Consider the following 27,281-nt stretch of genomic DNA (forward strand, 5'->3'; position numbering starts at 1 on the left):
ACTGTTTTAAGATACTGAGATTTGGAGCAATCTGTTGCATAGCAATAGACAATTAATACAGGTAGCACCGTCAGATCTACCCAGCGAGGGTTTGGACCTGCAACAATCTGAGGACAGAAACACAAACCAGAGAGATGTATTAATATTGAGATACCTGAGCACAGGTTCCCATCAATGGACCAGGCTTTCCGACTATCGGATCTTTCTGCTCAGGCTGTAATGCTGCTCTTAGCTCTGAGGGCTAGCAGAATGCCACTGCCTCCCATAATGCCTCCAGGAAGCTCTCCCTCCAGCTTACCTCGAACCCACTCCTGCACAGAACTATCAAAATCCTATCTGCCAGCTACTCACCAGGACCTGGATGGGCCTTCCACCAGTGGGTCTCAGCCGCCACTGCATGTCAGAATCACCCACCTGGGAGCTGGGAACCCGACTCCCAGGTCCCCAGACCAACTGCACCAGAATCTCTGGGATGGGTCTCAGGCCCCCCGACCCTGCCCCACAGCCCCGAAGGCGATTCCCAAGTGAGCCAAGCTGAGGACCACTCTGCGCACTCTCTCTACTCCCAGAAGAACCCCAGAAGCGCTGTTTTCAGGAAGAGGGCACTCAAGAGTGTAAATGGTTGAACCAGAGCACAAAGGGAGAGCAGCTGACCCCCAAGGCCCCCAGGTTGCCTGCCCCATGCTCCAGTCGACTCACCCTTCTTACCTCCCCGGCATCTGCCTGCTGAGGGGCACACTGGAGGCTGCCCGAGCGCAGTCTGGGTGCACACTCCACAGGCCCTCAGGGAAGGCCAGCAACACCTTCACCGTGTGCCTGGCTCCCGGAGTCCCCCATTCGGAGACTGAGGGAAGGAAGTGCACACTCTGGCCTCCAGAACAGAGCAAATGATTTTAAAATTGAGAGATAACGGAGGAGGAGATAATGAGTGGAGGTAGTAGGTCTGGGGCCGGGAAGAGGGAGCTGAGCAGTTGACACAGTGTTAGCTTCAGCTGAATTCAGACGACGAGCCAGGAACAGGGCTCACAAAGGGCAGGTAACTGAAGGGACCTTAGAAACCAGTGAGGCCAGACGGGCTGTGGGGCGGCCAGGAGGGAGCATGGGTGCGAGCACTGCTGGCTCAGGGCAGACAGGGGACAGCCAGTTGGACAGCCTGGGGGACAGCCACAGGGACAGCCAGGGGGACAGCCACAGGGACAGCCAGGGGGACAGCCAGCGGGGACAGTCGCTTAACAGGCCCAGGCAGGAACCTTTGAGCATTCATGGTCCCATCCATGTGAACACAATGGGCGAAAATATCTACAAAAATACACTTTCAGTGATTTTTCAAAGGATTACCATGTAAATTACATTAGAGATGTACTTCCATTGCACTTTGTACTCAATTTGAAGTTGTTGAGTCAATAGTCAGGCAAAAGCAAAGATGTTTAAAAACTGTTTTTTAACTTTCTTTTGGGGCTTACAAAATGCTACTCCACCTCCTAAGAGGTCTCTGTGGAACTCTCTAGAACACGTAGCTCCCAATCCTGGAGGGACTCACAGAAATAACTCAGTGACCCAGGAACATTCTCAGAGAAACAACTGATGGTTATTAAAGCGAGTTTCAAATTCTGCCTCCAGAATAAAGTTAATGCAGTTTTTACTTTTTTGTGGATAGTTAAGATATAGAAAATGCCATGTATATACACACATATAGATATAAAATTATGTATGTATTACATATGTATGCATTTTATTTATCTCTAACAATTTGTTTTTATCCAATTTTAGAGCTTGAAACACACAAAAAAGCTCAAAAAACTTACATAGCAACACCACCCTATCACCCAGAGACGACCACCGTGGACACCGTTATCTATTTTTTTTTTTTAACACAAACGAAATACTATTATTTTGTAGTATACTTTTTTCACTTAATAACTTCCTAGTATTTTAGGATGTTCTAGCCGCATCAATAAGCACTGTTCTACAGAACACACATGTTCTGCAGCGGGCATGGAAGCTTTCGTGCTTACATGGGGATTCCTCAGATGGACTACAAACATCTAGAGAGTCCACATGCTCCAAAGCTCATTTTACAAATGACTAGTCACGTTTACAGTCGTTCCCCACATGTGTACTTCTATCTGCAGGCACATGACCCAAGTGGCCTGGGTCAAACTGCGGGAGGAGGACAGCACCAGCAAGGAAGGCACTGGAGAGTCAAGGGCAACACTCGCAACCAAGAAAAGCCACAAGTATTTTGAGTAATAAGCACTTGTCAACACTTTTAAAACTCCACAGGGCTGGCCCTGTGTCCTGCTGATTAAGTTCGGCATGCTCTGCTTCAGCAGCCCAGGTTCAGTTCCCTGGCGTGAACCTATACCACTCATCAGCCATGCTGTGGTGGTGACCCACATACAAAATAGAGGAAGATTCGCAATGGATGTTAGGTCAGGGCTAATCTTCCTCAGCAAAAGAAAAAAACAACTCCAGAAAAGAAAGAGAAATTCTTCACACAATTTAAATAAAGTCCCCTAAGAAAAGGTTCACAGTGGCAGCCATCTGCTGGCCATCACCTGCTTTCCTCTGGCTTTCTTATACAACTCCTTCTCCAGTTTCTGTCCATGAGATCTAGCTCGTGTCAGCTGCATCCCGATTCAGGTGGACACGTGGCTTGCACCTGGCAACCAGAGAAGTGGTCCTCCAGGCCACAGGGGAGAAGGTACGCATGGCCACCATCAGACCACTGCAGGTCAGGCATGGATTTCTGCTTGAACTGTGGGAGAAAGAAACTTCCTTTAGACCAGACTTGAAGTTCTCAGGGTGTGAAGTTGTGAAGCCTCGAAACCTAGAACTCCGGGCAGCATCCTGTCAGTACAGGGGGAAAATCTGTGTGAGATTAGATCCTACCCAGAGGAACAAAGAAGCTAAGTCCTGTTGACAAATTTAAGTAACATCTTAAGCTAGAGACACCTTGCTCACTTTTAGTTACGTGAGCCAGGACATTCCCTGTTTGCTTCGTATCATGTTGATTAAGCCACATTGAGCTGGGTTTTCTGTCACTTGTGATCAAAGAGTCCTGACTGACGAAATGTATGGAGAACCCACCCAGTGCTCGCGAGCTCTCCATTCTCAGGAGACGCGTCAGTGAGGGAAGTAAGTGTGTGGAGAACCCACCCAGCGCTCAGGAGCTCTCCATTCCCAGGAGATTCATCAGTGAGGGAAGTGTGTGGAGAACCCACCCAGAGCTCACGAGCTCTCCATTCCCAGCAGACGAGTCAGTGAGGCAAGTGTGTGGAGAACCCACCCAGCCCTCACGAGCTCTCCATTCTGATGGGACTCGTCAGCAGAGAGAAGTGTATAGAGATCCCACCCAGCGCTCACGAGCTCTCCATTCTGATGGGACTCGTCAGCAGAGAGAAGTGTGTGGAGAACCCACTCAGCGCTCACGAGCTCTCCATTCTGATGGGACTCGTCAGTGAGGGAAGTGTATAGAGATCCCACCCAGCGCTCATGAGCTCTCCATTCTGATGGGACTCGTCAGTGAGGGAAGTGTATAGAGATCCCACCCAGCGCTCACGAGCTCTCCATTCTGATGGGACTCGTCAGTGAGGGAAGTGTGTGGAGAACCCACCCAGCCCTCACGAGCTCTCCATTCTGATGGGACTTGTCAGTGAGGGAAGTGTGTGGAGAACCCACCCAGCGCTCACGAGCTCTCCATTCTGATGGGACTCGTCAGTGAGGGAAGTGTGTGGAGATCCCACCCAGCGCTCACGAGCTCTCCATTCTGATGGGACTCGTCAGTGAGGGAAGTGTGTGGAGATCCCACCCAGCGCTCACGAGCTCTCCATTCTGATGGGACTCGTCAGCAGAGAGAAGTGTGTGGAGATCCCACCCAGCCCTCACGAGCTCTCCATTCTGATGGGACTCGTCAGTGAGGGAAGTGTGTGGAGAACCCACGCAGCGCTCACGAGCTCTCCATTCTGATGGGACTCGTCAGCAGAGAGAAGTGTGTGGAGATCCCACCCAGGGCTCACGAGCTCTCCATTCTGATGGGACTCGTCAGTGAGGGAAGTGTGTGGAGAACCCACCCAGCGCTCACGAGCTCTCCATTCTGATGGGACTCGTCAGTGAGGGAAGTGTGTGGAGAACCCACCCAGCGCTCACGAGCTCTCCATTCTTGTTTTAACTCTAAAAATTGAGACCTGGTAGACCTTCGGCTAATTTTTTTTTTTTAAGATTTTATTTTTTTTCTTTTTCTCCCCAAAGCCCCCTGGTACATAGTTGTATATTCTTCGTTGTGGGTCCTTCTAGTTGTGGCTCGGCTAATTTTTTAACTAGTCTTCTCTGAGTCTCAAAATATGACTCTCTATTTACTCGGGCTTTCCTTAGTCATATTCTGCTTTCAGGTCCATTGTTCTGGTCGTACAGAACTCTTTCACACCCTTTGAAGGCAATTTTTGTTTTTAAAGATTGGCACCTGAGCTACAACTGTTGCCAATCTCGTTTTTTTTCCTCCTTTTTTCTTCCCCAAGTCCCCCCAGTATATGGTTGTGTATATATATATTTTTTTAGTTGTGGGTCCTTCTAGTTGTGGTCTGTGGGATGCTGCCTCAGCGTGGCCTGACCAGTGGTGCCATGTCTGTGCCCAGGATCCAAACTGGTGAAACACTGGGCCACCAAAGCAGAGCATGCGAACTTAACCACTTGGCCACAGGGCCAGCCCCCTGGGAGGCAAATTTAAGCAGAGAAAAAGCTGAAAAGTTATCTTCATCTTTAGATTCCCTTAGCCATTTCTAACTGTGGAGCAAACCTATGTCAACTGCTTTAACAAGAGTTTTATGAAACACTACAAATCTAATCAAGTCATCTAAATGGCTTAAAAGATATACAATTGAAGCGGATAAACCGAATTCAAAGACGTAACACTGCTAATGAGAAAAAAGAAGTAAGAAAATCTTTAAAAGAGAACTTTGTTGGGAGGCCAGTATTTTATGTGTGTATATATCTATAGAAAGTAGAGGGGCGTGTCAAGGACACGCTGACTGCCATCTCCCCTCTCTATGTACTGCGACTACTACCACGTAGATGTACACACACATCTGTACAAAGTAGAGGGGTTTGTTCAGGACACACTGACTGCCATCTCCCCTCTCTATCTACTGCAACTACTACCACGTGGATGTACACACACATCTGTACAAAGTAGAGGGGCTTGTTCAGGACGTGCTGACTGCCATCTCCCCTCTCTATCTACTGCAACTACTACCACGTGGATGTACACACACATCTGTACAAAGTAGAGGGGTTTGTTCAGGACACACTGACTGCCATCTCCTCTATCTACTGCGACTACTACCACGTGGATGTACACACACATCTGTACAAAGTAGAGGGGTTTGTTCAGGACACGCTGACTGCCATCTCCCCTCTCTATGTACTGCGACTACTACCACGTGGATGTACACACACATCTGTACAAAGTAGAGGGGTCTGTTCAGGACGCGCTGACTGCCATCTCCCCCTCTATGTACTGCGACTACTACCACGTGGATGTACACACACATCTGTACAAAGTAGAGGGGTTTGTTCAGGACGCGCTGACTGCCATCTCCCCTCTCTTCTACTTGACTACTACCACCCCAGCCCATTCTCCTTCTTCCACAGAAACTCACACCCCAATTCCCATTCTTTTACATTTTTACATTTTCTTTTTTCTTGCTGGGAAAGATTTGCCCTAAGCTAACATCTGTTGCCAATCTTCCTTCTTTTTTTTTTCCTTCCCCAAAGCCCCAGTATGCTTGGGGTTTTTTGTTGTTTTTTTCTTTTTTTAAACAGTAATGATTTCTTTTCTTTTTGTTTAAAGACTGGCATCTGAGCTAACAACTGTTGCCAATCTCTTTTTTTTTCCTGCTTTTTTCTGCCCAAATCCCCCCACTACATAGTTGTATATTTTAGTTGTGGGTCCTTCTAGTTGTGGCATGTGGGACACCGCCTCAACATGGCCTAATGAGCAGTGCCGTGTCCGCGCCCAGGATCCAAACCCTGGGCTGCCCAAGTGGAGCACACGAACTTAACCACTCAGCCACGGGGCTGGCCCCCCAGCACATGTTTTGTATATTTCAGTTCTTCTATGTGGCCGCCACCACAGCATGGCTACTGACAGACCACTGCTGTAGGTCTGCGCCCAGGAACCCAAACCTGGCCGCTGAAGCGGAGCACGCAAAACTTAACCACTAGTCCACTCGGGCTGGCTCTACATTCTTTCTTATTAACATATTATTTGTAAATCTCTTTTTAGTTATATAGTATTTCCATTTCTACCTTGTGACAAACAAATGGCAAGCAATAGGATATTCAGTATATGAGGAAGCCATTTGGTGTAAAGCTAATTTGGTCTGACCTTGTTTTTCCAAAAGGGCCTGCCATGGCTGTTGAGCATGCATTGTATGTCTGCTTTAAGCATTTGCTGTGTCTCAAAGACAAGAACAAATGGCCTTAGGATAAAGATGCAACTTCTCCCACAGTGGCATTTCCTTAAGGATAAGCATCTCTCCCTAGGCTAGGAACTGATTGCTGTGCTCACCTGTGACCACACAGCTCCAGACAACAGACCTGCCACGCTGCTGTGTCCACCAGGACAGCAGACCTGCTACCTGCTGTGTCCACCAATTGCTGTGCCAACAGACAGTCTCATGACAACTGTAAAAGGGGCATTTCAATCATATGTGAAACATGCTCTTTGAGGGTATATAACCACTCTGTATACCCCACTTCTTTGGTGCCCTTCCTTCCTTCGGGAAGGAAGGACCAAGGCTAAGCTAGTCCTCTGAACTGGCTCAGAACAAACTCACCCCAATTTTCATTTATAGATTGGTTATAGATTATTTTCGTCAACACTTGTCTTTTTAAAAAATAAACCTTATAATAGCCCCATGGGTCACAAACACACGTCTTCAGGCTCCACATCCCTGTCCCCATCCAGGGCCACATCTTGGTGTCCCTGATACTCCAATTCACTGCAAAGTGCCTGGGGCCGTATCACTCCTGACAGACAAGACTAACTTTTCCCACCTCCACCATCAGTCCAGCTCCACCATGGGCCAATGAAGGAGAAGAGACAGGAGGCGACTAAATGAATTGCTGCTTCAAGAAATGCACACTTTGCTGCTCCAGCGAAGAGCCTTTGGGGCATACAGACTGGAGATCAAAGTGCCGGCCCTTTGAGTATCAAATGGCGGGAGGTTATTTTGCAAAGAAATTTGAGTGAGCTACTTGGACCAAGTTCAGAAGCACCAAGGCCAAGTTTTCTAGCCAGACATCATAGAGAAAAGTGTCTGAGGGGCTCATGTGTTCTGCAAATTGCTAACAACAGGGAGGAAGATGACAGCCAGAAATTAAAACGCACCCTGTTGCTGGAAAGGGTAACTAGTTCATGGCAGGCAGTAGGGCGTCAAGGGCTGTGGACACACGCCTGCGGAGTCCAGAGGCCACAACTGGAGCCGGGCCTCCCTCGGCACATCTCTTTGCTGCTCCGCACTTCGGCCACCTCATCTACGTGACGAACCAGGGATGGTGGTGAGCGAATGTTCTCGCACCACTTCCCACCTTAGACTCCACATTCTACAATAATAGCTATGGGCAACACTCCCAATACCCAACCCATTCCTCCTTAATTACAAACTAAAGCAGCCCTGGACACTGCAGAGTGAATTCCCACCAGCAGGACAGCGTGGCACTGACGTGGAGAGTGCTGACTCCCTGCTCTTCAAGCCTTGCTGAGACACGAGACATAATTAACAGGCTTGAAGTGATATCCACAAAACAGTAAGTGCACAGAAACATGGGGGAAAGCCCCAAAACCGTGTCCTGCACCCCACAGCTTCCAATACCTTACAGCCTCCAACACAACACACATGGGAATTTCTGCACCAAGGTATCCCAAAAGGTTGAGAATTCAAACTAAATCCCCTTAAAAGCTAAGATGTCAAAGACAGCTGCTCCTGTCTCATTTTTCCACTACTTTTAAGACAAACAAGTTAAGAAAATGACGCTGTGCAGGGAAGGGTGGGAGGGACGAAGCAGCTCAGAAGCCTGGTCAAACCCAGGGCCCCATCAGCCGGCCCACCCCACTCCACAGATGCAGTCACTGTCCCCCCCTCCCCATCACAAGCTCCCTCCCCCACTTCCCACAGGTCCCAAGCACTGCTAAACTGGTTGTTAACCGGCTCTGCAAACAGCCTAATTCCATAGCTAGCCCCCTCCAGCTATGTACACAAAGGGAAAGAAATAAAAGGTGCTTTGTCCATTTTTTTAAGGCTCACAGGAGACACCACCAAACCTCAAGTTCCGAGTGTGTTTTCTTTTCTTTAAAGCAGCTGAAAATGCTCTTGGTGAGCAATGAGATACACAGTCCACCCTCCAGACATGTGGGTGCTTCATCTGAGAGGGCTGGTTTAAAGTATGCAACATGCACCCAGTGCTTGAGAGTTCATACCTTTTGGCTCAGTAACTCATCTTCTGGAAACACATCAAAAATAAAGATACAGACCAAAATGTATACACAAAAATGTCCACTGCATCATTTTTATGACAGAAAAATCCGAACACTGAATACCAACTATTGGGTAGCATTGACTGTAGTGCAGGTATTACCAAGTGTGTTTGCAAAGACTTTGTAAAGAGGATGGAGAAATGCTCATGATGTAAATGCTACGTGAAAAGAACAGGACTAGGATGAGACCAAGTGTGAAAAACAATATTGCACAGAATGACGGGTCCTGATTTTAACAGGAAACAAAACGCTTTTAACTTCAATGTTTCACCACTAAGCATAACATTTGCTGTAGGTTATTTGTGAATATTCTTTACCAGGTTAAGAAAGTCACCTTCTATTCCCATTTTCCGAAGAGTTTTTTGCATAATTTGATGTTAAACATCATGAGACACTCTCTCTGCACCTGTTGGTTTGATAAGATATGTCCCCGTCAGTCTGTTAACATGCTGAACTTTGCAAGGTTGAACCCACCTGCATTTCAGGACAAATGCAATTTGCTCACAATGCCATGTCTCTTTATACGTTGCTGGGGTTGGCTGGCTCACGTTTTATGATTCTTATATGTATGCTCCTAAGTAAGGCTGGCCTATAATTTCCATTTCTCATTGTTCTCAACAGGTTTTTGTATCGAGGTTATCACAACTTCATAAAATGCATTTCTATTCCCCGGATGCGAGTTTGAAATTATTTTTTCCTTGAATGTTTGTTAGAACTTGCTCATTAAACCCATCTAAGCCTGGACCTTCCTTTATGGAGAAATATTTGACTCCTGGTTTATTTTATTGAAGAATTACAGAATTATTCACCCTATTTTTTCTAACGTAGTTTTGGTAAGTTATATTTGTCTAGAAATTAATCATTTCCTCCAAGCCTTCAAATCTTTTAGCATAACGCAGTTCATAACATTATCTTCTAAATATCTACATGTGCTTTTCCATTCCTAATATGGTTTATCTGTGCCTCTCTCCTCTTGTTTTTTAAATCAGTTTTGCCAGGTCTTCAATAACATTACTACTTCTTATAAAGCCAAATTTTGTCTTTTTTTTTTTTTTGAGGAAGATTATCTCTGAGCTAACATCCATGCCCATCTTCCTCCACTTTATATGTGGGACGCCTGCCACAGCATGGCTTGACAAGCGGTGCTGCATCCGCACCCAGGATCTGAACTGGCAAACCCCAGGCCGCCAAAGTGGAATGTGCGAACTTAACCACTGCACTACCAGTCTGGCCCCCAAATTTTGTCATTATTGCTCCTCTCCACTGAATAACATGGAATTATTATTATTATTTCCATCTATTTTCTTTGGGTCTATTTTGCATCTTTTCTGACTTTCTCACTTCAACATTTGGCCAATTTTCAGGCTTTCTTCTTTTCTAACACAAGCATTTATACATGCTTTCATGGCCTACCCCACCAAAAGTTCTGACCCACAGGACTTTTGTTATTCAGGTAAGAACATTTTCTGGGGGCTGGCCCGTGGCAGAGTGGTTAAGTTCACATGCTCCGCTTCGGCGGCCCAGGGTTTCACTGGTTTGGATCCTGGGTGCAGACATGGTACCACTCAGCGGGCCGTGTTGCGGCAGCGTCCCACACAGCACAACCAGAAGGACCCGCAACTAGAATATACAACCATGTATTGGGGGCTTCAGGGAGAAGAAGGAAAAAAAGAAGATTGGCAACAGATGTTAACTCAGGTGCCAATCTTTAAAAAAAAAAAAGCATTTTCTTAAAAAAAAAAAGAATATCTTCTGATTTGCATTACAATTTCTTCTTTGACCCAAGGGTCACTGTGAAACATATTTCTATAATTACTCATGGCTCTCTTTCTGTTACCAGACTCTAGCTCCACTGCATTGTGGTCACAGATCTGGTCTGTGTGACACTGATCACAGTGAAGACTTGCCTGATGCCATCATCGAGGTCACTTTTTATGAATGTTCTGTGTGTTTGAAAATAACGTGTACTCTGCAGTTTCGAGACGCAGTGACCTTCACACCTCCATCAGCTCAAACTTGTTAATCACGCTGTCCAGACCCTGTCCGTGTGACTGACCTTGCTCCCCATGAGGAGCACTGAGGAAGTGCACGAACAATCTCACAGGGAACGTGGTTCTCATGGCAGTTCTCTCAATTTTTGCTTAATATATATGGAGACCACGTTATCAGATGCATACAGTTTTTTCTGATGAGTTGAAATTTTTGAACCAATATGACCCACTATATCTCGAAAAATGCTTTTTTGGCATTTAAAGTCTATTTTGTCTGATGTGAATCTTTCTTGTAGTTTTTAATCATCCACTTATCTTTTCCTCTCATTTTACTTTTAACCTCTCTGTATCCGTATGTTTTGGACATGTCGCTCAGAAGCGGCAATCGCTGAACTTTCATCCTGTCCAACAACCTCTGACTCCTGTAGCGTTGTCATTACTGGTACCTTTGGATTTATTTCTTCCTCTCATTTGTGCCTGCTACTTGTCTTGCCTACTCTATATTTTTCTCAGCTTTCTTGACTCTGAGATTTATGATTTTTCTCATTTCAATTTTCCCTGTTTACTAGTAAGTTATTCATTCTTTAACTAAATGTTAGTGGCTGCCTTAGAAATTTTAACATGCACACTCCATTTGTCAAAGTCTATATGTAATCAATATCTTTCACTTCCTCCCAAACTATACAAGAACTTTACGATTATATTAAATATTTATTAACTCCCTTCGCTTCTCCAACTATGCCAGTTATCTATCTTATCCACTTCCACTGAAGAGGTCGTCACTGTTCCTCACACAGGCCATTGTGCTTTAACATACAAACCCCCTTCCTCGGCGTGTCGTTACCTCTTGTTTCTGAGACCTTCCATCTGGGAACACTTTTCCTCTGCCTGACATGCACCCTTGTAGCGAGGATCTGCTAGAACTCTCTAGGTTTTTGTAACTGAAAGTTTTTAAAGATACTTTTAGTGGAAACTGAATCCTAAGCTGACAGTTAACTTCTGTCAGTGCGTGAAATTTACCAGCTTTCAGCTTCTAGCGCTGCACTGTCAGGACAACCTGCCATGCCTTTGAAAACAGTTGCCTCTTCTCTCTGATCTTGCTAAGATCTTCTCTTTATCTTTTGTAGCCTGCAGTTTAATTCTGTTTTGTCTGTGTGTGGATTTCTTTTCACTTATCCTGCATGGGATTCGTACGCTTCATGCACATTGCAGTGGTCCTTTCCATCGGTCCTTGAAAGTCTCAGTCATCATCTCTGTAAGTGTTGCCTCTTCCTACCCTCACTCTTCTCCTCTGAAACTGTAACTAAGCTTATCTGGAATCCGAATTCCCTATCTCCCACACTGATTAACCTTTCTTTGGGGTTTTTCACCTCTTTGCCCATGTTGCCATCTGAAAATCTTCAGATCTAACATTCAGTTGACTATTTCCCTGTTCAGCTTGGATTAACTTGTTAAATCCATTCACTGAGGTATTTTCAGTAATATGTTATACATATATAACATTATATATGTTTTCAAGTTCTATTTGGTTCTTTTTCAAATCAGCTTCTTTAGTTTCTTATTCTCAGTTCATTCATATCTTGTGTTTAGTGATTTTCTTTCTTTTTTTTACCACAAGATGCTCATTTTCCTTCTAATTTTATTGGTGGGGATTCTGTGAAGTCTGGGATAAAAACAGACTCCTCCAAAAGAGGGGGAAAGTGGCTTTTGCTCAGCACCAGGGACGGCCCCAATGTGGGAACTCTCTAAATCAAATTTCACCTGAGGCTTTCCTGATCCACCAGTGACCGTGCGGCCAGGCGTACGACTGTCCTGGATCTGGCTCAGGATCACCAACTTTCAGGCCCAAACCATCAGGCCTCTGCTCAGAACCCAGGTTCTGAGAGGTGATTTTCCTTACAGACTTATAGGGCTGGAAAGAGAGCAGATGATTTTTTATTTTCTCTAATTCACCCTTCCATTGAGGGAGAAGCCTCTGAAAGCCTAGCTTCATGAAAGGCTCCCTCTCTGACCCTTGTCTTTCCTGTCTCTGTTCCCTGTGCCCTCAGCCCACAAAAACAGAACTTCAGGTTAACCTGCTTTGGCAAATGCTCTCAAGGCAAAACCCAACTCAGCGCTCAGTAGACCCCTTACTCTCACACTGGTTCACTGCATTTAAGAAAACAATCTTTCTATTGTACACAACATTGTTAAGTTGTTTCAGTGGGAGTGTCTGTAAACTACATCCATAGAAACAGAATTCCACCCTGGGAATTCACATTCAAAGCCAGAGCCTTGCAGTTTGACGGCCACATCTGGACCTGATCTAGCCTCAAATACGTGAACTCAGCACCTGCCACTCTGTAATCACTGCTGATAATTTCAGCACTTCCCATGGGCCAGGGATTGTGGTAAATATTTCACAAGTACCATTTTATTTAATCCTTACAATGACTCTAAGGGCTAGGTGTAATTATTATCCCCATTTTACAGAGAGAGAAACTAAAGCACAGAGAGGTGAAGTACCTCAGGCCCACAGCTTCCAAGTGACAGCACCGGTAGTGAACTAAAAAAATCTAACTCCACAGACTGCACTCTTAAGACCTAAGTAATTTTTTTTCTTAAAGATTGGCCCTGAGCTCACATCCGTTGCCAATCTTTTTTTCTTCTTCTTCTTTTTCTCCCCAAAGCCCCCCAGTACATAGTTGTATATTCTATGTTGTGGGTCCTTCGAGTTGTGGCATGTGGGACGCCGCCTCAGCATGGCCTGATGAGCGGTGCCAGTCTGCGCCCAGGATCCGAACCAGCAAGACCCTGGGCCGCTGAAGCAGAGCGCATGAATTTAACCACTGGCAACGGGGCAGGCCCAAGGTCTAAGTAATTTTGCTTCCTAATAAATAATGAACATAAGAGAGGGAAAGAGAGAAAGACAGAGAGGAGGAGACCACACTGCCAGGCACAGCAGAGCCACTCATGGAAGCAGACTTCCCAATCTGCAATCATTTCCCCTTCCCTCTGCTCCTGTCGGGCTTGGCAGAGTTCCATCATTTTTTACATATTCCTTCCTTTTAAAAGTGTGCACAGGGACTGGCCTGGTGCCACAGTGGTTAGGTTCGCACCTTCCACTTCGGCGGCCCAGGGTTTCACCGGGTTCAGATCCTGGGCACAGACATGGCACTGCTCATTAGGCCACAGTGAGGCGGTATCCCACATGCCACAACTAGAAGGACCCACAACTAAAATATACAACTATGTACTGGGGGGATTTGGGGAGAAAAAAGCAGAAAAAAAAGAAAGATTGGCAACAGTTGTTAGCTCAGGTGCCAATCTTAAAAAAAAAAGAATTCTCAATTCAAAAAAGCATCAAGAGAAAATCTAGTCAAATATTTTAAATTGTGGAAACTCAGCTTTGTTTTTAATGTGTTGAATCCTTAATTCTTAGGAAGCTCTGGGAAAAATTGGAAGCTGGTGGCAGTAGTTAAATGTACCAACACACTTCACACGAACAGTGCTCTTCAAGCTTTGAGCTCTTAACCCTCTAAGTCTGACAGACCACCCACCTAAAGCTGCTTCAGACAGAATCTGAGGAAGGTGCCTCAGAAGGCACTAATGAGACAAAACAGGGAACTAAAACCAAATAAGGTTACCAATTCCTCAAGTGAAATTTATAGTGTGGATTTTGGTGATTTTTTCTTAAACTAGTACAAAAAAAGACTAAATTAAAGGCAACTAAACCTATTACTTAAGAAAAGTAAGTGCACCAACCCTGTTCCTCTACGAGGCAGCAGCCAAAAGCCTGTTCATTTGCTTCTTAAAAGTTGCTCTTTTGGGGCCGGCCCGGTGGCACAGTGATTAAGTCTGCTTTGGTGGCCAGGGGTTCACCAGTTTGGATCCCGGATGCGAACACGGCACCGCTTGGCACGCCATGCTGTGCTAGGCGTCCCACATATAAAGTAGAGGAAGATGGGCACAGATGTTAGCTCAGGGCCAGTCTTCCTCAGCAAAAAGAAGAGGATTGGAGGGGATGGCCCCGTGGCCAAGTGGTTAAGTTCACGTGCTCCGCTGCAGGCGGCCCAGTGTTTCGTTGGTTCGAATCCTGGGCACAGACATGGCACTGCTCATCAAACCACACTGAAGCAGCGTCCCACATGCCACAACTAGAAGGACCCACAACGAAGAATATACAACTACGTACCGGGGGGCTTTGGGGAGAAAAAGGAAAAAAATAAAATCTTTAAAAAAAAAAATAAGAGGATTGGCAGCAGATGTTAGCTCAGGGCTAATCTTCCTCAAAAAATAAATAAATAAATAAATAAAAAGTTGCTCTTTTAATTTACACTGGAAAGAATGAAGTGACAACCTCTACTCTGAGGCTGTGCTCAAAATGGAGATGTGTAAAGTAACCCAAAAGTGAGTAAGAGAACAGCAGGTTTCAACTATGCCAAGAAGCTAATTTTTTACCTTTCAGATTAGCAAAAATCAAAAAGTCTGATGACAAACTGTTGGTGAGGGTGTGGAGAAATCGTCACTATAATACATTTCTGATAGGAGTAAAAACTGTACAAATTCTATGGAGGCCAATTTGCAAATATTTATCAAAATTACAAGGGTATATACCTCTGACTTAGCAATCCCAATTCCAAAAATATATACTACAGCTATACTTGACCATGTGCAAAAGGATGTATATATAGGGTTATCCACTGCACCATTGCTTTCAAAAGATCAGAAGCAACCCAAGTGTCCATTAACCTGTTAAATTTTAGTATATCCATACAGTAGAAAATATGTAGCCATTAAAAATAAAGAAACCCAAAGAGCCAACACAACATTGAGAGAGAAGAACAAAGCTGGAGGACAACACTATCCAACCTCAAGACACTGTAAAGCTGCAGTAATCGAGAGAGTGTGATACTGGAGAAAGAACAGATAAATAGATCAACAGAACAGAACAGAGAGACCTGAAATACACCCACATAAATGGAATCAACTGATCTTTGAGAAAAGCAGCAAAGGCAGTTCAACAAAGCAAAGATGGTCTTTTCAACAAATGGTGCTGGAATAACTGGACATCCACATGCAAAAAAATGCATCTAAACACAAGCTATACACTTCACAAAAATTAACTCAAAATGCATCATAGACCTAAATGTAAAATGCAAAAATATAAAACTCCTAGAAGATAACATATGAGAAAACCGAGGTGACCTTGGGTTTGGCAATAACTTTTCAAATACAACACCAAAGGCACAATCCATGAGAGAAAGAATTGATACGCTGGACTTCATAAAAATTTAAAACTTCTGCTCTGTGAAAGACACTGCCAACAGAATGAGAGAAGACAAGCTACAGTTTAGGAGAAAATATTTGCAGAAATACATCTGATGACAGACTGTTATCCAAAATATACAAGAAACTCTTAAAACTCAACAATAAAAACGTAAAAAATCAAATTAAAAAATATACCAAAGACCTTAACAGACTCTTCATCAAAGATATACAGACGGCAAATAAGCCTATGAAAAAATGCTCCACATCACGTCATCAGAGAAATGCAAATTAAAACATCAATGAGACACCACTACACACCTATTAGAAACGGCCAAAATCCAGAACACTGACAACACCAAACGCTGGTGAGGATGTGGAGCAACGGGAACTCTCCTTCACTGCTGGTGGGAATGCAGAAGGGTGCAGCCACTTTGGAAAACAGTTTGGCAGTTTCTTACAAAACTAAACATACTCTTACTATAGGATCCAGCAATCGTGCTCCTTGGAAATGAAAAGCTATGCCCACACAAAAACCTGCACACGTTGTTTACAGCAGCTGTATTCATAATTGCCAAACCTTGGAAGCATCCAAGTGTCCTTCTGTAGGTGAATGGATAAATAACTGTGGTGCATCCAGACAATGGAATATCATTCAGCACTAAAAGGAAATGAGCTGTCGAGCCATAAAGACATGGAGGAACCTTAAATGAATATTACTAAGCGAAAGAAGCCAATCTGAAAAGGCTACATATTGTGTGATTTCAACTCTGTGACATTCTGAAAAAGGCAGAACTATGGAGACAATAAAAAGAGCAGTGGTTACAAGGGTTGAAGGCTGGGGGAGAGAGGAATGAGGCAGAGCACAGGAGTTTTAGGGCAGTGAAAATACTCTGTATGACACTGTAATGATGGATACATGTCACTATACATGTGTCCAAACCCACAGAAGGTGGAACACAAGAGTGAAGTGTAACGTAAACCACACACTCTGGACGATGACGAGCGTCAGTGTGGGCTCATCAATTGTAACAAACGTACCATCTGGTGGGGAATGTTGACAATGGGGGGTTATGCATGTGTGGGAGCAATTTGCTGTGAACCTAAAACAATAAAGTAAAAACAAAAAAAAAGAATTAAGAAGCTCTATATGCTGATATGGAACGATATATAAAACATTTTGTTACAAGAAAAAATGCAGAATCATGTGGATAGTCCAATACCATTTGATTTTTTAAAAAAAGGAATAAAGCATCCATATGTATTTGCTTGTGTATAAATGAAATATCTTTTTCAAAAAATGCACAGGAAACTAATAACACTGCTGGTCTATTAGAGAAAGAACTGGATGACTGAGGGGTAGAGGTGTGAGAGAGAATTTTCACTAAATGCCCTTTTAAGCTTCAAAAATCTTTAAGCGTGAGAAAGCATAATCTATTCAGTTATTCTTTTTCAATAAAGCAACATAGCAATAAGGATTCTGTGAGGAAAATATGTTTTATTTACTTCGCCAAATTTGAGATGAGAAATTTTCAAGAATATGCTGAGAACTGGTCCCAACTTGAGTTTTTGCTTTCAACTTCAAGTTGGACACTAAATAACATTTCACACCTCTCTCTCCTGACAGTGAAAAAGCAGTTGGTACACAGTTTGTGTTCACTCTCTCCCAAGACGGTATTCAACGATGCAACCAGTAAACAGAAAAAACGCTTCCAATTCACAACCTAATTAAAACCAAAACAGCTGTGATTCAGAAGAAAACCTTTGTATTCAAGCTTTTTTTTCTTTTTCAATTTGAGAAGAAAAGATTCTTCTGACATTCACATTTAGACACTGCTCAGGAAAATAAAAGGATGATCACATCACAGGGATTTCCCCACGGGGAGAAAAAAGACAGCTCGCAGCGGCGGGGGCGGGGGGAGGGTGGGGGGCTCAGTTTCTAGCCTTCACTCCACAAACTGCCAGCAGGACAAGTCTACAGGGCTAGCTCAGGAGGGACGGTCTGCTTCCCATCGGCCCATGGAGTTGGCTGCAGCCAGTAGCTGATGCTTTATGAGAGGGAAGAAAACTAGGAAAACTCTAAAAATCCTCCCCAGACCCTGTTATCGAAATCCAGAAGAGCTTAAAGAACACGGCTTTTTTCTTCTCCTCCTTCTCCTTCTCCTCTCCCCCTCCCCCCTTCTTCTCCCCCCTCCTCCTCCTCCTCCTCATCCCCCTCCTCCTTCTCCCCCTCCTCCTCCTCCCTAAAGCCCCCAGTACACAGCTGCGTATTCTAGTTGCAGGTCCCTCTAGTTCTGCTGTCTGGGAAGCCACCTCAGCGGCTTTGATGAGCGGTGCTAGGTCCACACCCAAGATCCAAACTGCCGAAACCCTGAGCCGCTGAAGCAGAGCGCACGAACTGCTTGGCCACGGGGCCGGCCCCAGAACACACTGCTTTTAAAATTTACTAAATGTGAAAAAAAAAATTACTAAATGTGAACTTTCGTGAGACTTTAAAAGACAGTAAGAAAAAGAACTGCTTTCCTTTTCTTTAAAATTGCTTCCCAGTCTCCTCCTCCTACAGTTAGGAGCCAGGAGGTGCTTACTTATTTATTTCCTTATTATTAAAAGTATTCTCTGTTTTATTTTAATTTTATGTCTTGAGTTGAAGTTTCAAAATTCAAAAGGCACAAAAGAGTATACAATGAATAGCTCACTCTGGCACCTGTCTCCCAGCAACCACACTATTAGCTCCTGTGTAGAGAGATTCTATATGCAGACAAGGAAACTCCCCTTTTTTCTCTTTTACACAGAGGATTGTATGGTACCAACAATCTTTAAATTGAAATAAAAATCAACGGATCTTTACATAATCCTAACTCCTTATATTAACACATTACTCTTTTCTATAAAGAAATCTCTTTTCAAAAAATAAATTTCTCTTCAAAAACTCCCATATTACTCAAAGTCAGAAAGTTGTTCGGCTCAAAGAAACAGCAGGTGTGGAGAACCAAACTGCATACAATTACCCAGCAAATCAACTCACCTAACTTCTGTCCCGGATTCAGACCCCTGAGAACACCGCACAGATCTTCAACATTCCTGCCAGGGGCAGTGCTGCAGAGGGCGCTCAGCACTCCACGGAGACCCTTCCAAGGTCCAGAGACTGCTTCAGTTAAACTGAAGAGCAGAAGAGGGAAGTGGGAAGCTAAATTCAAATGTCTGGTTCTCGTGGACTAGAACAAGGAAGTGGAGGCGGATGAACGAGAAGCCACGGCTGCCTCGGGTGAGTTAATCAGTAACTCGCATGTGCTCGCACTCAGCTAGCTCCGTCTGCCTTCCAGGGACAATTCAACAGGGAAGGCATGGGGCCCGCCCCGTGGCCGAGTGGTTAAGTTTGCACGCTCCACTATGGTGGCCCAGGGTTTCGCTGGTCCAGATCCTGGGTGCGGACAGACATGGCACCGCTCATCAGGCCACGTTGAGGCGGCGTCCCACGTGCCACAGCTGGCAGGACCCACAACTAAAATATACGACTATGTACTGGGGGGATTTGGGGAGAAAAAGCAGAAAGAAAAAAAAACGAAAAAAGAAGACTGGCAACAGTTGTTAGCTCAGGTGCCAATCTTTAAAAAAAACAAAACAGGAAAGGCATAGGCACCAGAGCGGCTGGACAGGTTCACAAGTCCCTTGCTAAATTCAGAAGAACCAACCGCAGAGAAAAGAGGCTGCTCATAGGATAAGCCACAGAAAACAAACTCATGAAGAGGGAAACCCAGACAGCCCTGCAGCCCTGGGCGGTGCCGGAAGCCCAAAGCAGAGCCGAGCATCCAACTTTCTAAAACCCTGAACCCTTTCTTCTCCCCTGGAGTCAGGGCCGTAGGGAGGAAAGAAGGCCCGGGAGAGAGGTGCGCTGTGCTGCTGAGACCAGCAGACCAGGCGTCTGCAATGTCAGCATTCAAGTCCCAACTCGGCTATGCGAGTGTGGACATCCCTGAGCCTCAGTTTCTTCACGCGTAAACCAGCTCAAAAACACTGCAAATCTGAAACCAGCTCAGTACAGTCCAATTTCAATTTCTCATCACCACAGCAGGGCAGTTTTAGGAGCACCAAAACTCCAGCTTCTGGCATAAGTTTAGAAATTTTCAGCAACTGTCCAAGGTGATTCTTGTCTCCAATCTGAATCACGTTAGAGGAAGGCACCATCTGGTTCTATCCAGCAGTAAGTCTCTCAACACTATTTGAAGAAAATGAGGGAGCAAATTGTTTATAAGACAAAGCCAATATCTAAGTCTTGGGATGCCAGAATACACACATTAAAATCACGAGGGTTCTCTTGGACCCATCGCAATTTGACAACAACCCAGGAGTGATAAGTGGGCCACTTTGATGTGGAGAAGCATCTGCAGAAGGGAACCTAAACATCACTGGCTTCTAAACAAATAGCCAACACAGTTTATACAAAGACCTGAATGTTTTCCTAGAACCAGGCCTGAATTTATAACCTCCTGGACTCCACATGGGGAATACGACACTCCACTCACCAAAAAGCTGATCAGAAACACTTCTACCTGTTTGTTCTTCGGATGGAATGATGAATTTGAAAAGAAAACCAACTCAGTATTTTTCATAAATTTAGTGTTGCTTTTCTGAGTGGCAACATGATGCAACAGAGCATGGAGGCAGACAGACCCGGCTTCAAATTTGAGATGTTTCATACTCACTTGATCTTGAGCAAGAAACTAACCTCTCTGAGCCTCATCAGTAACATGGGATAATTCCTGCATCTCTTGATCATTATGACTTTTAAAGCGACATAAAGCAAAAGCCCAGGCACACAGTTGGAACACATTACCATCCATTTCCTCCTTTTCTTCCAGAAACCCTTATTTAATATATTTACCGGACAATAAGTAATCAGAAAAACTGTTCCCCTTGTGTTAAATCCTAATCATGCCAGAATTCCTCAGGCCAAATATACCCTGGAAAAGGATCTTCTGCATTTACACACGTGCACCACGTGCGTCCTCATGAAATACACATGCTTATAACCAAAGACCTAGGAGAGGGCGCCCATGTCAGTCCCATTCGATGAAATCAGATTCAATCATGTAACAGTGCTGATGTTTGACCATTTTATATCCACAACTATAGCAATTAAACATAGTTGCAAAGACCAAGTCTAGAGCAAGGATTTCATATCTGCCTACCCTAGATTTCCTGGAAACAGGAGGATCTCTTGAAATCAGAAACTTGGCATTTTCATCCCAGTTCTGCCATTTGTTAGTTGTGTGACTTTAAGAAAACCATTTAGCAACCTTGGGCCCTGCTTTCCCGATTATGTAATAAACATGGCAGATGTCTTTTTCTGTAATTTTATGACAATAATGAGGCAAAGACACTCAGTCTAGCGCATCCAAAATGCAGCATTGGTGAGGATGTTTTTCACTTTGCTATAAAAGTCTTCTCAGTTGTGCCTTCTGCATCCTCCTGCCCTCTTTCACTTTGAAGCACAGAAGAGAGGGACCTTAATGATAATAACACAAAGCTGTGTAAACTTCTTCATGGGCTTCTTAAAATGCACTTCTAATTCGGCACACCCTACTACAGGAGTACTGGATTTCTCCTTAAACAAAAATGGTCATGGGTGTCAGAGAGATGTGAGTGTCCAGTGAACTGTGTCTAAATGATTTTCCTTGTGAGCAGAGCCAGCCTGGAATGAGCTCCTACTAGAGAGTAGAGAGAACATGCTTCCCAGGCCGAGGAGGCATTGTTCACAGTAATGAGTTCTGCACCACTTGGTCCACATTCACAGCTGAATCTGATTTTCCCAGACAAAGAGCAATAACCAAATGGGGATGCTCTTCAGCAAGCTCTCTGAGCCAGTAACTGTTATCAGACTCATGAAGTGCTGAAGGAGAGGAGACTACATTCTCCCTAACCCTCCACATCCTGGGTGACAAGAGGAAACATTTGTCAACCATGGTCAGTATCACATCAGAGGTTTGTCATGGCTGTAATGGATTTCAACAGAGTCCAGACTCACTAAAAATGCCTAGAAATTATTCCAGCTCAAAAGTTCAAATGTTAAAATGCCCGACTGTATTCCTTTTATCCTTCTATCATAAGTTTATCCCTTTTTTTCCTCTCAGAGAAATAATAGTCATGATCCTTCAAGCAGAGAGACCAACGCTCTTCTTAGAAGGGAGCTGCAGGAGGTTTATGATGTCATGAAACACGCAGCCAGAACAAAGGACTACAGAATCACTCACCTTATCTCCATCTAAGAAACCTGAGAATTACAGGCTTTCTCTGTTCCTCCCAAACTCAGACTGCACTTGCCAAGACTGCAAGTTTTAGGGCCACGTCTGTACTACAAAAGTGTAAGAAGATAGGTGCACACAATGCTTCTTACCCTATATATAGACTCCTATCTAAAACGCTCAGAACAACGTCCAGGGTTTTCTTAATCAAAGTGTAAGCATTTGTTTCTGAGTCTCAGCACTAAACCAACTCTTCTCCTGAATCGTTCCACGGGGATAGGGTTTTACCCTGACACCGGAAACAGTATTAGAATTATTCCAGAACTCACCGCCCTTAGTTCATTAGGGCAGGAATCTGGATTTATCTTGCCTTATATGTAATTAATTTTCAATAAACTATCAGTTAGCTAAGTGAATAAATTAAGTAGAAAACATTAAGAGTCTTCCCAGTATTACATTATGGCACCGTAACATAAAGCACCCTTTATCATATTCTATTTTTATAATTCTAACCTTACAATTATTTAAAAGACTAATTCTAAAAATAAGTTTAATTGATGTTGATGATGTGGGAAAATACATCAAACAGGAGCAATGACTTCAGCAGCTTTTATGAAGAATCTGGTGCAGCTATAAATCCTGGCTCTGCCCACCAACCTCCCCCCTTTGTCTCATCCCCACAGCCTCCCCCTATCCTTCCCCGAGCGCTCCCAACCCCATTATCCCATGATCTGCTAAACTGCAGTTTACCTCCTGGAACCAGCAGAAACACATGTCACTGAGAATTAGGGAATTGGAGCCAGTTACAAGCCATCAAACAGGGTCACAAAGTAGCTGAACCTGAAAATTAAGAGGTTTTCTATTTTTTTAATTATGAGAAAAGGGAAAAAAACTTAACTGGACATTTTTAAACATCTGAGCTAGATGGATTGCATAATGTCTAGGCATTTATAAAGAATGGGATGGGAGAGGTAACTTTAACAGCATGTTATTTGCTAATCATCTGAAGAGAAGTATCATGTTGACATCATTTGCTGATAGAGGAAACATATTGTCTGAAAATGTCTACCACTAATAAACATTTGGTATTCTGGAAGGCAAATTCTTTAACAATAGGATACAGCAAGACAATACTCATATATTACTTCATCTAAGCTATCTTTATGCCATACTTTATCCCAGGATATCCACTTTTAAACTTTCATTTTCAATCACGTTAATTCTAACCAATGTCTACTTAACAGCAACTAGTTTTATCAATCAGGCTGCCAAATATTGATGCAACCTAAGAAAAACGAGCAACAAGAAGCTACAGCTCCCTCTACATACCCCTTAAGATGTGCACCCTCGCCAAATGCTAACCTGTGTGTAAACAAATGGGATTTTTAAAGAGGATGGAGCTGTGAGGACTCACAATTTTAAGAAATGGAAATGACTCTCTTAACTGAAGGCTTGAGAAATCTGACTGGTCCGCGCCAAGGCTTCTTGAAACTTTCCTGCAGAAAATTAACCCAGAAGAGACCGAAACGCGGGGCACCCGGAACACCAGCACCTCTCCTGGGAGCCCTGGTGTCTGCCCCTCGACCTGGGTGCACCGGGAGCACCGCAGCCGGGCGCACCACCAGTGCGCCTCCGGGAGCACATTCCCCCGGGAGCATCACCAGCCCGCCTCCGGGAGCACCATCCCCCGGGAGCATCACCAGCCCGCCTCCGGGAGCACCATCCCCCGGGAGCATCACCAGCCCGCCTCCGGGAGCACCATCCCCCAGGAGCATCACCAGCCCGCCTCCAGGAGCATCACCCCCCAGGAGCATCACCAGCCCGCCTCCGGGAGCACCATCCCCCGGGAGCATCACCAGCCCGCCTCCCGGAGCACCGTCCCACGAGAGCATCACCAGCCCGCCTCCCGGAGCACCGTCCCACGAGAGCATCACAAGCCCGCCTCCCGGAGCGGCGCGCTCCTCGCGTCCCGGGACAGAGGGGGCGGCTCAGTGTAGTCTGGCGAGCGCGTCCTCACCGTACCGGCACTGCGGCGGGGTCTTCCCTTCCGGGCCAGTGAGCCGCCGTGCTCCTGCCGCGCTCCCAACCTCGGCGCGAGGCCACAGGGCGACGCCGCGCCGGAGCAACAAAGACACGGCCCGGGACCCGCCGCCGCACCGGGACCGCGTCCGCCCGGCCGCGCGGCGCCGTCGCCATGGGAACGCGCGGGCGCGCAGCGCGCAGGCGCAGACCGCCCCGCCCAGCTTGGCGCCGGGAGCCTTCCAGGAGTCGGCGGACGGTGAACCCCCGGCGCGGAGCGCACCCGCTCCTCCGCGTGGCCAGGGGACGCGGCGACAGCCTTGGGGCCCCAGGGTCGCGGACACCGCAGTCCCCTTGCCGGCGGGAGGCGCGGTCCGGGAGGGGCCAAGGACCCCGCGGTGCAGCCCCCGGCACCGCCTGACCCTCCGCGGGCGAACCCCCACCACGAGGCCGAACGCTCAACTCCGGCGCTGGATCGCACCCCGCGTCCTCGTGAGTGAGGGGACCCTACGCACAACAGCGCTCATGCGTCCCGACGAGTGTGTCCCGGCCGGGCTCGGGGAGCAGAGCTCGGCACCTGCTCCTGGATCCTGCACTCCTGGACCTGTGCACGATCTCCTGCGCCCCTGGAACTGTGGACGGTCTCCTGCGCCCCTGGACTGGTGCACGATTTCCTGCACCCCTGGACAGGTGCATGGTCCTCGCCTCTCGGCCCCTGTTCCCCGAAACGCACCGACCTGCTCCACTTGGAGTGTTCGGCAGATGAAGGGTCCTCGATCCCTGGGCACGGGGGCGCCCGCCAAGGTGCTGGGGTGACGACTTGTTGACCCTGTGACTCCAACTCCAAGCCCTGTCGAAGTGCACAAGACCCCCTAGAAAGGCACGGCAGAGACACACACCCCCCACCCACCCCCGAGCCGAGCCGGGAAGAGCTGGGGCCGCCGCGGCAACCCGCTCTCATTCAAGTCCTCACGCGCGCCCGAACTCTCCCCCTCCCTCTCCCCGGAGCCCCTTCCCACCCCTCTGTCCCGGCCCTGAACGCCCCCTTCTCCCTCTCTCCCTCCTTCCCGCTCCTCGGAGCCCCTCCCCTCCCCCAGCCCCTCCCCCCGCAGAAATCAGGACCCGAGCCGGTAGCGTGACCAGAGCTCCCGCCGCCTCCACACCCCGCCGGCTGGGTGCACCGAGCGCCGGACCTGGACCCCGAGCCCGGCTAGCCAGGGCAGAAGCAGCGGGCGTGAAGTCTTGTACTTTTTCCCTCAAGTTTCAAAGGTTCCCAAACCGACGGACCCCGATCCTCAGCCTCGGGGGGCGGACGGGGGCGGGGGGCGGTGGATAAGGAGACGGGCGAGGCTGGAGTGGAGGTGCAGAGACGGGTCAGAGCACGCCTTCAGGGAATCCCGACCCCGTGTCGTCCGCCTCGTGCTCCACCGTCCAGGAAAAGTGCCGGTGCGCGCGGTCCGGACGCAGGAGAGCCCTGTGCCCAGAGGGGGACGCGCGCCGCTCCTCCGCTCCCCGGCACGCGCCGCCTCGGGCTCAGGCCCGCGCCCGCTCCCAGGAGAGCGCACGCAGTCGGCGCCGCGGGGGTCGAGCGCACGTGCCCGCCTCGGGGCGCCCGGCCCTGTCTGCTCAGAGCCCGGGGGGGCCGGACTGCGCGCCCCCTCGCTCACCTTCGGTGCCAAGTTCCCACCAGGAAGGAGCTCCCGGGAGAGCGGGCAGCTGGGGCAGGCGGGGATTCTCCCGGCGCAGCGACAACATGAACTAGTCCCTTTCTTTCTCCTGCGTGAATGCGCCCAGGAAGTTGCAGACGAGCGGCCCGCCGCCCGTGCGCTCTGACGGGGGTGGGGGCGGCAGCACCGTGACCTCGCGGCGCAAGATCTAGGGTTTCACCTTTTCATCCCACTTAGCCGATACCATAGAAACAACCCATTTGTATTATTCGGTTCAGCAGAGGCGATTACAATGTCACAGCAAAGCACCATGGGCAAGAAGAAACGTTATCCTGAAAGCAACCCTGGACTCTCCGGAAAAAGGAAAAGCCACCAGAATTGTCGCTGGAGTGTCTTCCTGCCAGGGTGCCAAGAAGAAATCAGTTTGGAAGAAGCCAGATAGCTCCTCTTGGCTCCATAGAAAGAAACCTGCCCAAATTTCCTTTTTTTTTTTTTTTTTTTTACGTGCCTACACACAAATCCCCAATTTATAAGCCGTTAAAGATGACCCTTCTACCCCCAAATTTCTTTTTTCTTCGTAGACATGCGCTTTTTGGAGATTTATTTTGCTGGTAATCTCCGCGGTGAATAGGCAGGCCAAAAAGAGAGAGACAGCAAGACGACCCCTCACACACCAACCGCCTCTCAAATCCGAGAAACCGCGGAGGCGCCTGTTGAAGCGAGCTCGAAGTTCATCACAAGAGCACTTTATTTTTATAGTTTTAATCAATATCTATATTTCGTGAACTTTAACATTTTCTTAATTGTGCAATATTTCAAACCTACCAAAAACAAGGCAAACACCCGTGTGACGCTCTTGCTCCAACCCTTCTTTTTAAGCAAGCATTACAGAGGTAGCGAAAACCCCATCTGCCGGCCCTTCTCCCTCTGCCCCTCTCCAAAGGGAACAATTCTGAAGTTGGTGTGAATCCTGCTTAATCATGGTCTTAAATGTCAGGACATATGTGTATGTCCATAAATGTTTTAATGTAGCCTTTCCCTCTGAGTCTTTTTTTTACACCATTAATCAGAGAAAAATCACTAACTAAAACCAAGAAAATATTCTTGTTACATTGCTAAGTGTTTAGAAGGTCAAAAGGATTTCTTCCTGCTTGTGGCAATCGGAGGGAATAATAACAAAGGGATTAGACAGCGGGTAGTAAACAGCCTCTAGGTTACAAACCCTTCCATGGTTACCAGTCAATAGGAAAACAAAGCCAATAATACCCCCCTCCTTCACTGGGTACAAGCGAATTGGAGGAAATGGAATCTAGGTTAACACTTCTTTGGGCATGTAAAATAAAAGCCCTATATGGTAGCAAATACCTTTTTTGAATGGTCTGTTGGTCACATAACTTGTAATCTTTCAGTAAGGATTTACCACTTTCCGAGTGTAAGGGACTCCTGCAATTCAAGGTTGAGATGAGCCCTGCTGCAAACTCTGGGGACGAATCCTCCCAGCTTCCCAGTATGGGGGACCTCCCTGCACCGGAGCAGGGAGTTACAGAAAGCCCCTTACAGCAGCCCTTTGACTTAACCT

General features: G+C 46.5%; 1 protein-coding gene across 25 annotated transcripts in view; it reads right to left on the bottom strand.

Moving 5' to 3' along the window:
- PLCH1 (phospholipase C eta 1) overlaps window positions 1-25,832 on the bottom strand; it is a 208,936-nt gene extending 183,104 nt beyond the window's left edge. For 9 of the 25 annotated variants that reach the window (XM_070239173.1, XM_070239199.1, XM_070239198.1 and 6 more), the window contains exon 1: window positions 24,039-24,206. Coding sequence is in view for 2 of the 25 variants with exons in the window: in XM_070239179.1 (XP_070095280.1) it covers window positions 22,767-22,790 (24 nt within the window). In the remaining 23 variants the exon portion in view is untranslated. Of the gene's footprint in view, window positions 1-18,799; window positions 19,402-22,766; window positions 22,857-23,430; window positions 24,213-25,702 lie in introns of those variants that run through there. The other 16 variants (XM_070239175.1, XM_023621153.2, XM_070239174.1 and 13 more) reach the window with 5 other exon arrangements.
- Window positions 25,833-27,281: the final 1,449 nt, after the last annotated feature.

Source organism: Equus caballus, chromosome 16 (assembly GCF_041296265.1).
Source record: "Equus caballus isolate H_3958 breed thoroughbred chromosome 16, TB-T2T, whole genome shotgun sequence".
Taxonomy (NCBI): Eukaryota; Metazoa; Chordata; class Mammalia; order Perissodactyla; family Equidae; genus Equus; species Equus caballus.